The 12,503-nt window shown below is 44.7% G+C and overlaps 1 protein-coding gene across 1 annotated transcript; it reads left to right on the top strand.

The window, feature by feature from the left end:
• Positions 1–9,928: 9,928 nt before the first annotated feature.
• LOC131264039 (uncharacterized) lies at positions 9,929–11,534 on the top strand. Its single transcript, XM_058266329.1, has 3 exons — positions 9,929–10,872; positions 11,015–11,262; positions 11,518–11,534. The coding sequence occupies exons 1-3, from the start codon at positions 9,929–9,931 to the stop codon at positions 11,532–11,534; spliced, it is 1,209 nt and encodes a 402-aa protein (XP_058122312.1).
• Positions 11,535–12,503: the final 969 nt, after the last annotated feature.

The raw sequence follows: 12,503 nt of genomic DNA, 5'->3' as shown, positions 1-12,503 counted from the left end.
GTTTTATTTATGATCTTATTGTTGATTTTCTGTATTTGTTGTCATACGGCAGAGATTGTGTTGTGCCATTTATCGTAGAGGGTTCCCTTGGGTTTTCTTGACTATGCTTTTCAGTGTCTTTATAAAAGGGTATCTTTCCGTTGAAAAGTTATCAACTGTAAAAATGTCCTATCCAAACTCACAGTTGAAACCTGTTTCTTTCTTGATCTGCGGTGCTCTATCGGTTCGTAGTAAATTATAATGTTACCCAAATTAATATTTATGCTCGCCCCGTTAGCATCAAACGCAAGCGCCAGAAAAGGTTTGGAATCAAAAATTGATATTAATTTCGTTTTTATTAATAGAGAACGATTTTCCAACGCGTCTCGATGCCTACGGGCGGGAACAGAAACATACATTTCGAAACCCTTTACTGGTCGGTTTTGTGTTCGTGAAGCAATCAAGAAGACAGGATTATGTGAGTTTTTTCAAAAGGGCTGCACACTTATGGGTAAATCGCCATGGGCTTCGAGTGTTCCGATCGACCCCCACGATTGCCTGGTTAGACTCGTGCTTAATGAGTAGTTTTGCATAAAATACCCATTAAAGGCTGAGAAGGGTAACAGCGCCCTTTTGCAGTAGAACCAGTGGGAGCGGCTAGATAAGAGGCGTTATCATAAAGTTTATTAAATTAAGGGTTAGTATATCATCCGCCGGATCTGAGCCGGAAGGGTTTTAGGGCCGCGATCGGAGTCATCAGAGGTCCAGCCTTCTTTGTACCGTCCGTCAGCTAGATTGAGATGTGCTCCGCACCTAACAATCGGAACAAATGTTGTCGGAGGAAAATGGCTTTCGGTGATCAACTTCGAACCCAGCGTGATCATTTTCGTTTTCGTTCTTTTCCGGGGATAAAGAATGATAAAATAAACCTATGTCTCTATGCATCATTTTGGGTCGAAAGAGGGAAAGAACCACCTTAAGAGCGGGGTAATACATTATCTGTCCATAATTTTCGGATCTTTCTGTCTGGCCTTCCTCGGCTTACGACAAAGGTAATTTCCATTAAAATAATTACACCGGCACGACTCTTCCAATGCATAAAACAGGACGTAATAATTCATACATCAATCCAACGACCTGTTATAAAGATCGGTTGGTCCTTCATAGTCCGCGGAGTTGTGGGAGTGTTCGGGAAGAAAATGCACATGAGTGCCGACGGACGATGGTCGACTTTTCTTCCCTCTAGACGATCACTTAATCACCAGCATCGAGCGACGAGCGAAGTCTCGACGTTGGGTGCGATTGGAATCAGTTCGCCAGGATCGTTATGGGATCGTGTGTCTTGCCATGATTCGGTCTGCGAACCCTTTCCGAACTTTAAACGGTTCGCATGCGAACGCTCCCTCGCCGTCGTGCGTAAAAATCCAGAGAAAAACGATCAAACTGCAATTGAACTTATCCACTCTTGGACGAAGAAGTGTGGAACGTTGTACCGGACCGAAGATCGTTACCGTTACGGCGATAATGTACTTTACCTTTTGCCAGTAACTGATGGCCGGTCGGAATAGGGCGAAGTCGAACGACGCTCTCCGTACTTGCGATCGTGATCGTGGCTCCCGCGGGCGTCCAGAGTGGAAAGCAAAACAAAGCATTGCGAGTAACAACCCGAATGGAAAAAAGGGAGTCATACATACCGAGCAACATTCGAACTTACTGGCTGGAAAACATTATCGGTAATGATCCAAATTGGATGTGTTCGTTCTTTTACCTTTGGTTTTGTTTAGCGCTTCTTATCTCCAGTTCGTCCATGCTGACGGTGATTGTGTCGGAGAGAACTTACTTTGGGAAATATTGCTATTGGCATTTCGCGTTCTTCAGATCAGATCAAGAAAAACGCACCTCTTGCACCGTGGGAAAGTTCAAATCTTATCGCAACTGACACGAAAAGCACGCGGAACGATTTAAAATGTCAGTTGATGCGAGAGGTTTTAATAGGTTTAGAGAAATGAAGAAATTTGATTGTTCAAAATAAACCCAACACAAAATAAATGTTGAATACAAGAATCGGAAAAATGAAATGATCGACGAAAATTATTTGATACAAGAGTTTTGTTTAAAGTTATGTTCTGTAAACTTTTCATGATTTCCTTTATAATTAATTTTTTATAACATAACAACAAAATTCAAATAAATTATATCACTTACTCCTTGTTGGATTTGTTAAGTAAGATAGGTACAAGTGCCCTGTGAAGGGTTAATAATTGTAATTGCATCAAATATTTATTGCTACAAATATTTGCCTTTAAACCATCTCTAATTAGTGTTCTTCACCACCAATTAGGAAATTTATTGCACTTGTACCTACACAACATGCAAAAAGTCTCATAAAAAATATGAAAAAGAAGTCATGGAATGCAACGCAAGAAAACGCCACTGGCTGAAATGTTACATGGTATGTAAATAACCGCTTTTCTTCGTTCTAGTGGGTTTGATTCCATTCACCGACACTTGGTTTAGCTTCTGACAAATGTGAAAAAGAAGAACAAACAACCATCAAAGAAACAAAACAGAACGCTTGCAGTTGCATCCGTAAAGTGTCTCGCCGTAGGAAAATGTGGAACGGTCTCCATTTCCGGACTGGGTAGGTTTAATGTCTTCCCGATTTCCAAGCAGATGATCGGGTCCAGTAGACAGATTTACAGTCGATTTTTATGGCACCAATCAGTCAAGCTTTATGACTTTTTGTCTCCGGAAAGAACATACCCAAGAAGCTGCAAAGGTAAGAATTCAGGGCGAAACGGCATTGACGTAAAAGTGTTGTCCAGCCGGAAGCTTTTCTTACTCCCGGAAATCCCCTCCCCTTCCAATATTCAATCTTCTCTACTTGCCCTCCCTTCTTGGACGCACCATAGTATCAAGTTTTTCCACCCTTAGCCTTGCTCTCTAGGCCGTCGGTGTCTGTCATCTAGCTAATTGACCACTGTGGGTGCACTGCTTGAGTGGTCAGAGTCAGAGCCGAGCCGATCACCTAATTACGCAATTCAACGCGTGATTTCTTTGCCCGTCTGATAGCTTTGTTTTTTCCCGGAGACCAGATGATGAAGATGATAATAATGTTAGCGGAATGGAGCTGGAAGTGCCAAAAGAAGAAAACAGAAAAACTATCTAAAGCCAGTAGAATAAAAAAGATGTAATAATAATGCTCACTTGCTCGACAAGTGCGAATGAATTGTTTCGGTTTATTTTTAGCCTTGGAGCTTTTGAGTTTTTTTAAGCGTCAGAACCGGGTTAAAGTGTTTTTTTTTATCTTGTGACTTTTGTCCGCCTTTTATTTCATTGCAAGACCCTCACAGACTTCTGTTTACGTCAGCTGCGAGCTTCGGTGCGTTTAATTAGACGACATTACCATCCGTTATTCAGGGCAACAATTCAGTGGAATGTGTTTTTTGAGAAAAGAGGAAAAACTTCTCGTAATTTTGAGAAAAGAAAAACGAACTCACTTTATAAAATGATGCAATACAAAAAGCTCATACATCTGTCTCTTCCGTGGCAGTGTGAATATGATTTATGGACTGTCAAAGGGTCGTAACTTTTCTTATTTTAGTTTTCCTTTAGACCGAAGAAAATGGGTGGAAAGTGCGGTAGCCCACGACGCTCAGGCAGTATTATGAAGCACGTGAGGTGAAAATTAGACGACATTAAAAGGAAATGGCTCCGAGCATTGAATTCTATTAACGCTTTGTTTTTCTATTAACATCTTGATGGTTCTCGTGCTCCGGGAATGGTTTCGATGACAGATTACTTCTTGTGAGACGGCAAATGGCGATCCATCGGTTCAACGAACGACACAAGCGTGATGCCAGTTCGAAATAGAACTATGATGAACATTTCTTTACCTTTCCAACACTGTTTTGTGCAAGCCGTAAAGAAAGGTACAATCTTGATACCTTGAATAGATAACCCACCATGCCTGAACTAAAGGCGAGTGCAAGGAGACTAAAGCGAGCTGATAAAGCACGGTGAACGCTTCCAAATGAACATACCCTCTGCTTCTTATGCGTTGAGTTGCGATGCATCTCTGCCGGGGCTGCATTCCATCTGGCACAGCATCAGGTTTTCCTAATTAAATTACTCTCGAGCTCCAGTGGATCACCGTCAACCCGGCTGGTTGGTTCTGGTCCTAGTCCTGGACGCCGATTCACGTCGGACCGATTATGCCGTAGTACGTGAGAGAATTGCATCAGGGTGAGGGCATGACCTGTACGAACAATCTTCGAGTACTTCGTCCGTGTGAGTGTCATGCAGCATAATGGGTTTGGCCGCCAAAGATCAGGCCTATGATGCTGATAATGATGATGACGATGACGTGTGTGATGCACTTGCACCTGGCGTGATGTTGGATGCCCGTGAAAGGAAATGGCAGATGATGGTATTGAAGCGCGTCCTATCGCAATTATCTTGAACTAGTTTTTATTTATTTCTCTTGCACTTTGCTGAAGATGCTTTGACCGTGACTGTATGGTTTCTTGTGAGGAGCTTTATGTTAGCTTTATCGAGCACGAGGATATGAGTTAAAGTATTACTATTGAGATAAGAGCTCGGATAGTTATTGACCAATGACGAGGAAAAAAGCTATTAAAGAACTAAACCATGTTATATACTTGATCCTGCATTTTGGCCTGGATTCCAATTCTATTAGCTACTGCAGTTTATGATCTGCTTGCGTAGAACTCGAATCACGCCTGCTTGTCCGATTCCATTTGTTTTTTTTTAAATCGCAATCGATATCCAGAACCTACTTGGATTACGCTTCGTTGATCAAATAAGTGCTCGGTGAGAATCAGCAAACACTCGCCTTTGCTAAGCGAATGAAAACCTGTCCTTCGGGTCTTCTTGATAGGACCGTAATTTTCTCGTCGATCGTTAGAAGAAAATCAAACCACTCAACGCGCCCGTACTGATTGGAGTTGTTGGTTCTATGCAAAGCAGGCAGTCCATCGTATACTTATATAATCGCCGTGTGCAGTTTCCGTCAGTGGATGAACAGGTTACGCTCGAGCTCCGTAGAACTGGACTGACCCGGAAACGTTTGAACCAAGCGGCCGAGATTTGATGTGATCTGTAGGCCCGGGAATGCATTGCGAAGAGCATGAAGCTTGTGGTTCTACGAATGCAAAACATCGTTCTTGGACAAGGGAGGTATGAATCGAGTGGATCTAATTTGCCCAGCGGGTTGCTGCATATGTGTGGACACGAGGGCTTTGTCCAGGAGCAGCTGTTGGATGCTGTTTGCAGAGAATTAACATGCATTTGCGGCTGGGCGTCTATTACGTTCGCACCCTTGTCACCGGAGCGGTTGGGAGTAAATATCCCTAGAGGATACCTGGATGTGCAAATGAGATTTCAAATGTATCTAAACATAATCATCAGATCATGTTAAGATTTGTTTTAGTGGAAACCTAATTAAATTATTCACTCAACACCTTCATTTAAAATAAAACAATCTAAACATGAAACTTTTCTCAATTGAAAAGGCATGTAATAGTAAAAGATTGTTAAATGCACCGAAAGATGCTACGATAAGAATCTCACAAGCAGCACACGGTGGCGCATTAGCCTACAACGAAAAGGAAAATAAGTCCTACCGAACATATCTTACACACTTCATGCATTCCACAGACAGATCATTACGAGAAGAGCCAAGGCACGAAAGCGACCATTGGAAATAGATGGACGCCAATGGTTCTCGACTTTGGGCAGCTATCCTTGCATGTTGTTGATGACCGTTCGAAATGGTTCGGTGTTGGCTTTGTTGGGTCTCGAAAAACAGAAAATGACACCCTTTCGAGCCGAGGAGCGATCGAAGGGCTGAAAAGAGGAGAAAATGCACACAAACAAAATACTACAGAAACGGTCCGGGAAAGCTTGGACAGCGAGATAGCGCTGGTTCGCTAAATCTTCGCGAACGAAATGCGAACATGGTAGTCGTGACAAGAAAATTGTTCCCTCAGTTTTGTTACAATTATTCATGCGAACCAAGCCGTATTCTAATCCGTCTAACAATTCGATGTTTGCGACGAACAGGATCGAGAGAGGAAACACCGACAACCGATGGGGCAGTATCTGAGAGTTGTTGAAGGGTTGGTTCGCCGATTTTATATCCCTTGTTTTTCGACGGGGATTGAGCATCGATTGATTGACTGTGAAGGCCAGATTAAAACGCTCGAAGCAGATGCAAATGATAGCGAAGATTAGTTTCAGCAAGAATTAATTCTAAAGGGAGTTCAAAGATTGAGAACATAATCTTTTACAAGTCATGAGATACTTTATAATTGTTCCAAGAGAAATGTTAGAAGAAAAAGGTAAGTCTCAAGGTACATATCATGTACAGTTTCCCATTATTTTCTATTCTTTTAAAAATGCAATGAGAAATCAACGTTTCTACATGGTTTTCCTTCCGCATGGCAAACATTTTATTTTCCCTTAACTTGAATGGGCGCCGGGCTCGAACGTCTTTACCTTTCCATCAAGGTTAATGGCCTGTGTCAGGTAAAAGAGCAGCCCGGAACCGAGAACCCGAAACCCGCGGTCACAAATGTGTTCCTTGTAACAACCCACTTCCCGGCGGCAATCGGTTCCATTTCGTATCCGGTCGTTCGACGCCGTGTGTGGTTCATCCAGTCCAGTCAGCCATAAATCGAAAATGAAAATCAAATCAACATCTTTCGCCTATTTTCCTTCCACATTTCCTCGAGGAGCACTCCCACTAGTTGAAGTCCGCCTCGTGCGAATACTTCAAAGCTTGAGTAAATACTTCAGACCGAGCTCAGTCCGAGGGTTTCGACGCATTACTCAGTCGATGTTTATGTTGCCGGCTCATTCCCGACACGATGCTATTGTTGATGAAGGTGAACCGGTGGCGTCTTGACGTTCCTTTTTCCTCTGAACGTTCCAAGTATCTTCCTTGCAGAACGTGGTCAGCTTTGCGGTTGTCTATGCCGATTTGAAGCCCTTCCATGCACATGGACAGAAGTGGTGAAGTGGCGTGACTGTTTATGGACTACTTGCGCTAGAGCGAACACTGGCGCACGTCGATCGATCTCGAAGCTGCTCCTATTCCACCAACTTCAACATGTGCCCTACAAGAGGATTGTTTATTTACGCTGACATTAGGATGTGGAACGTTTCTATGCAGAAGACGAACGCAAAGAACATACCCCATTCCGACTAGTTGCAGGTCTTCTCGCCGGGCGCTACCTAAACAAACATAGGATTCGAAGGCGTTGCATAAATTAAGCTACTTGGATGGAATTTATCCTCCATGGAGGGTTAGGTTTTAAGTTTCAGTATCATTTTCTTCAAAGTGAGATATAAAGTAGAGCTGAAGCAACTCTAGACGCTCTGACGATAATAATTTACAAGATAGTTCATCTAGATATTTGTTAGTATCGCAAAACACTAAGGAATATCAAAAACACCTTCGGAGTACTGCAACTGGCCATTCGTCAACGTCTATGTTCTTTTCTATCTAAGATAGAATGTTTACAACGGAACCTATCAAACAGAACTAATTGAAGACAAGCAGAAATTTATGGTAGCAAAACCTTGTCGTTCTGGGGAGACCCAGCTCATCAATACCTCGGTCGAATAAATAAAATCTACACCATACTCTCGTCTATCCGATCTTTCAAGACGGGCTTGCTGAAGTCCGCCGTGTCGGCACGATGTCAAAAGCCCAACGCGGGGAAGAGCATGGTGTAAAATAACAAACTAGTTGCTAGAAGGGCAAACTAAAAAAGAAACCTTCACCAGCGAACAAGATATGGAGACTTCTGCTTGGAAGTTGCCCAGGAGTTGACCACGGATAAGCGATGGACGCCTCGTCAACCGGCGACCACGTCACGCTTCGGTGGGTTTAATACGTTTAAGCCAAACTAGTTCTGTTTTGTAGTTTCTACAATTGAATTAAATTATCCTCTCCATCACATGGACGGTGAACCTCAGGGCGGCGTACGATCGGGAAGAAAGTATTCGTAAACAATGATTCCGCATGCATAAGTTCAGTCTTCCACCGGAATCGACCGGAACGAATGTGAAAGCTCTCGGGAGCTGATCGTTGGTTTTGTTCCGGGAAAGGTGGATAATATTTTCACAAACACTCGGATCCGATGGCCGAGGAACGTTCGCCTTCTTTGGAGCTTCGTCCGAAGAACCGTCCACAAAGACGACGAAGATGGTGATGATGTTGTCTACTTAGCATTGGAGTGCAGCATAACTGGCATCGGTAAGACGTATCTCTTTCTGTCCGCCGCTCCGGAGATCTGCTGTCAGCGAATGATCCGATTATGATGATTCGGATCGTTGTTCCTACCTTCACACACGCTTTGTCGAGCCGGACGAGAACCAGAACTCGTTGAAAACCGGTGCGCATCCGTGTGCGGTTGGAAAATTGATGTAGAATAATTATGACACTTCTCATTCTTCGTTGCCGCCAAACGTACCTGTGGGGCCACCTCCGTAAAGGTGGAAGAGCATTCGGACAATATCTTCATTTTCCCAGTGGATTACGGTCCATTCGGAGGGCTTTGAGCTCCGGCAGCTCGGAGCTGTGGATTGAATTTCAACTGCGTTCTGTGCTCTACAGTGGCTCTAGAAACCGGTGTAATGCCATAAATTATTGTCGAGCCCACAGTGTTATCCTCTTGGGAAAGGTATATCACGTCATTACGGGTCCTAATTAAGACGTTGAGCTATTGGAGTAAAAACATAGCAAACAGCTTTCATGGAAATCTATAAACAGTGTCATATATAAATATTTTATGCAGAAGTGTTTGCCTCATTAATAGAAATAAGAAAAACTTGCGATTGCTTAAAAGAAGCTAGTCCTTTGGGGAAAACACGCATAAAATAGTTAAACTATTACTTGAAAATGCTCTTTACAAGGCCTACTTGATGAATTGTTCGACTAAATTATGTATGCAAGTTCATAGCCTTGTTTGAGATGTTGACTTATCTAGAGCATCATGTTGGGAGATAAAAGAACTGTAAATCGACTGCGAGCCCAATTTGAATACCTACACTTTCCAAATCGCACGGTGGTGACAAATTGCCAACGGCCGGAAGCTTATCTAGGGAAACTAGTTCAAGTTAAACAAACTATAAATTTTAAATAATATCCATTCCATACTAACATCGTGCTTTTTCCCGTTGCTTCTACTTTCGTTCCAGAGTTGACTGACTATCTGTCACACCAGCAAGCCCGCGTCACATCGGGCAAACCGTTCCAGTTGTCATCCGCATTTTGGAGCCACGAAAAACCTGTTTGCCAAAACATTTTGAGCAAGCAACGGGGAACGGAGGAGAGGATAGCTATCCAGACCGAAAAGCAAACCTTCAAAACAGGGAAAAACAGTTGGAATGAAAATTCGACCAGCGGTCAACATTGAATTGTCCACGGTTCCGGACGGAGTACGAATGGTTGCGAGCAGGTGGCGACGACGATTGCAAGTGAAATTTACAATTTCTCAAGAAGGCATCAGCATCCTTCGTTTCATCTGAGGCCCGTGGTGACATTTTTGTCGATGCACGAGGTGTTTCGGATTCGACGAGTCGCGAATCATGCAGACGGATACGCGGAGAGGACACAAATAACGAAAAATTTGAGGCAACATTTTCGTCTGATTGCGTTCCATTTCGGGTGTGTAGCGACATTGTGCAGTTTGTGTTGGTGTGAGCGTTCTGGAATATTTGTGATCCTCACCTTGAGGATTCGGGGATCCTCAACCAAAGACCTGGCAAGGATCCGGACGTGGCAGGACGGGAGTTCCGAAAGGGAGTCGGCAATCGATCAGCAAACTGTTTTTGCCAAGAGTGCCCTCAACACATACACACATTAAACCTAGCGTCCGAGCGAAACCAGTTCCACCAAATGAGGAGTTGACATGGTGACATGTTGCTGCCGGACCAAACGTACGAGCAGGCGAACTTACGCCAGGAGCGTCTGCGCGTACGATCATCGACGGCGTTCGACGACGACGACCATGGAGAGGACCGTGGCTTCCAGCGGTTGCTCGAACTGCGGGGGCTCGACGTGAAGCGGCTTCAGGCTGAGCAGGAGGTATCGTCGGACCGTGTGCTGGCGAATAATGAGATGAAATTCGGTGGCTCCGGAGAGGATGGAAGTGGGAGCAGTGGAGTCGGCAGCTCGACCGACGGTCCAAGAAATGGCAAGCACCAGGAGGTACTCGATGTTCGGCTGCCGATGTCGATGACAAATGGCGGCAAGCACGTGGTGGACTTCGACGGAGACAGTCTGTGGAGTGGTGGAAGGGTCCATCACAATGGTCGCGTTGACGCGGGCAGTCACACGATGGACGTTAGAAGTCGTTCGAGGAGTAGCCAGAGGGCGCCACCGACTTGTGTCTACGCTGAGCCGAAGCAAAGCCGTTCCGATCAGACCGATCGAGGTATCGGACTTGGATCGACAAGTTCAGTAGGAAGCAGCGGACTCAGTTACTCCAGCGATTCTTGCGATGAGGAGGACAATCGATTCGGTCCAGAAGATGTGTCTAGGAAGGCATCATCGCTACAAAAAAAACGGATCAACCCTGACCGAAGGGAGGGATCTCTATCTCCACCGAAAGTTCCTGATGGAGAAAGCTGGGCTCCGGATCATGGCGAGCGCGACGACTACGACAAGACGTCGGACTTCTTCAACAACATTCCAGAATTCCATGGCGAAGCCCTCGGACCTTTTAGTCTGGCGGATAAAAGAACCGAACCAGACTGGGGCAGCATACGGACGAACGTGGACATCCTACGCGCCTGCGAGCTCTTCCTGATGCGACACCGGATGCGACCGGACTTTTTCTGCAAGTACACCAAGGCTATGAAGTAAGTCCGGAACTACACATTCTTAATCCTGAGTACTCTATGACATTGAGAATACTTACGTTTCCTTTCTCTTTACTTCTTTCATCATTCCGCGATATGATCTACTGTCTATGTCTTGTGGCGCCACCCTGCCTTCCTATAGTCCCTCAGCATCGGCACCAGCATCATTCCCGCTGTCCCGTTCCCGAACTCCAATCGACGATCCTCGGAAGCCAAAGAGTGTGTCCCCGCCAATGCAGCGGCCGGCGTCACGGGCGCACGGTTCGGCGAGCTTTTCCCGCACTTCGATGACCCTGGCTGCCGAAGGGCGAAGTCCACCCGGTGACCGTGGTCCAGGTCCGATCTACAGCGTGCCAAATCGTGCCGGCAAAAAACGCCGCCCTAATGCCGGTAAGTCCTCGCACACATTCTCCTTTGTCCGTTTCATTCTGTCCTAGTTAACGTCCTCCTTCCCTGGGCGGAACGGGTTTGGGATTACATCTCTGCCGGTTTTTTGTTCTTGAAATTGAAATTAATGACCAAATTACTCCGATGTCCGTTTGACCGAACTTGACACCGACGACGGCCTTTCCAAGGCGTACGTCAACTTTAGGATAACACAACCGCACAAGACTGTGTAACTTGTGTGTAAACTTCTTTCTGCAGCGATCGTTTCGGTGTAAGGTTCATGAAAGCAAATGTAATTAATTATCTGGATCACGGAGGCAACGAGGGTAACCTTTTTCACTCCTCTTTATCATTGTCGGATCGTGGAGGAATGGGCTGAAGAGTTCACACTTTCTCAGGCCATTCGGGTCAGGTTCACGAAGCTCTAGCGTCTAATTAACATTCAATAATGAGTTTGTGCTCTGACACCGCTTATGGCTCCTTTTCTGAAAAAAATGAATATAACATGCAGATCAAAAACGTAGTTAGTTCAAAATGAACAAATTGTTAAAATGTAACTTAACGTTTGCTACTTTGATTCCTCTTATCGTTTTTAAGCAATTATTTTTCTACAACTTTCCACAAATAAACTCCACACACTAAAAAAAAGAGGGGCAAGATGTGTCTTGACAGCATGGCATCGTTTTTTCTTCCGATGTGTCAATCAATGATTTGAGGGTGAGCATGGGCAAATTTGTCGGTTCATCCCCATCGCTCATCGGTCATCGCACATGTCAGCGGGTCGAATGGGTCGCTGTCGGTTGATGTTCGCTCAATCAGGAGGAGTGGATAAGGGAGTGTACATCGCTGTATTTTCGCAAGGTGCTGATACGTACTGTCCTGCGGCATCTTTTCGACAAATTTATCCCAAGATGAATCAATCACTGATGCCAGAAGGTGCCGAAAACCTTCGCGCGCCCGTTTTCGGCGAGAATATTTGCAGGCATTACACTTTAAAAGGCAGAGGTTAAACATGAAGCCATCGAGCATGTTTGTTTTGGGAAGCATTTGCGAACGACCGTTCGTTCCGAGCATGACATCGCAGTGAGAGACGGATGATCGATCGTTGGGGATGGAATGTGCCAAGTCTTGGGAATATATATTTTCACATTCCAACGTTGCCAACCTAATGTGAATTAAATTCATTTCTCACTTTAAAATGTTACCACTCTTCCACGGTCGGCCTAAGTTGAATTTGATGAATA

The sequence above is a fragment of the Anopheles coustani genome, chromosome 2 (genome assembly GCF_943734705.1).
Source record: "Anopheles coustani chromosome 2, idAnoCousDA_361_x.2, whole genome shotgun sequence".
Lineage (NCBI taxonomy): Eukaryota > Metazoa > Arthropoda > Insecta > Diptera > Culicidae > Anopheles > Anopheles coustani.
This window is presented reverse-complemented; position numbering and strand designations above follow the sequence as displayed.

Excerpts from the sequence above, each read along its gene's own strand:
- LOC131264039 (XM_058266329.1), top strand. The coding sequence starts at position 9,929 with ATGTTGCTGCCGGACCAAACGTACGAGCAGGCGAACTTACGCCAGGAG. Across the intron at positions 10,873-11,014 it reads AAGTACACCAAGGCTATGAA|TCCCTCAGCATCGGCACCAG; the intron begins GTAAGTCCGGAA and ends GCCTTCCTATAG.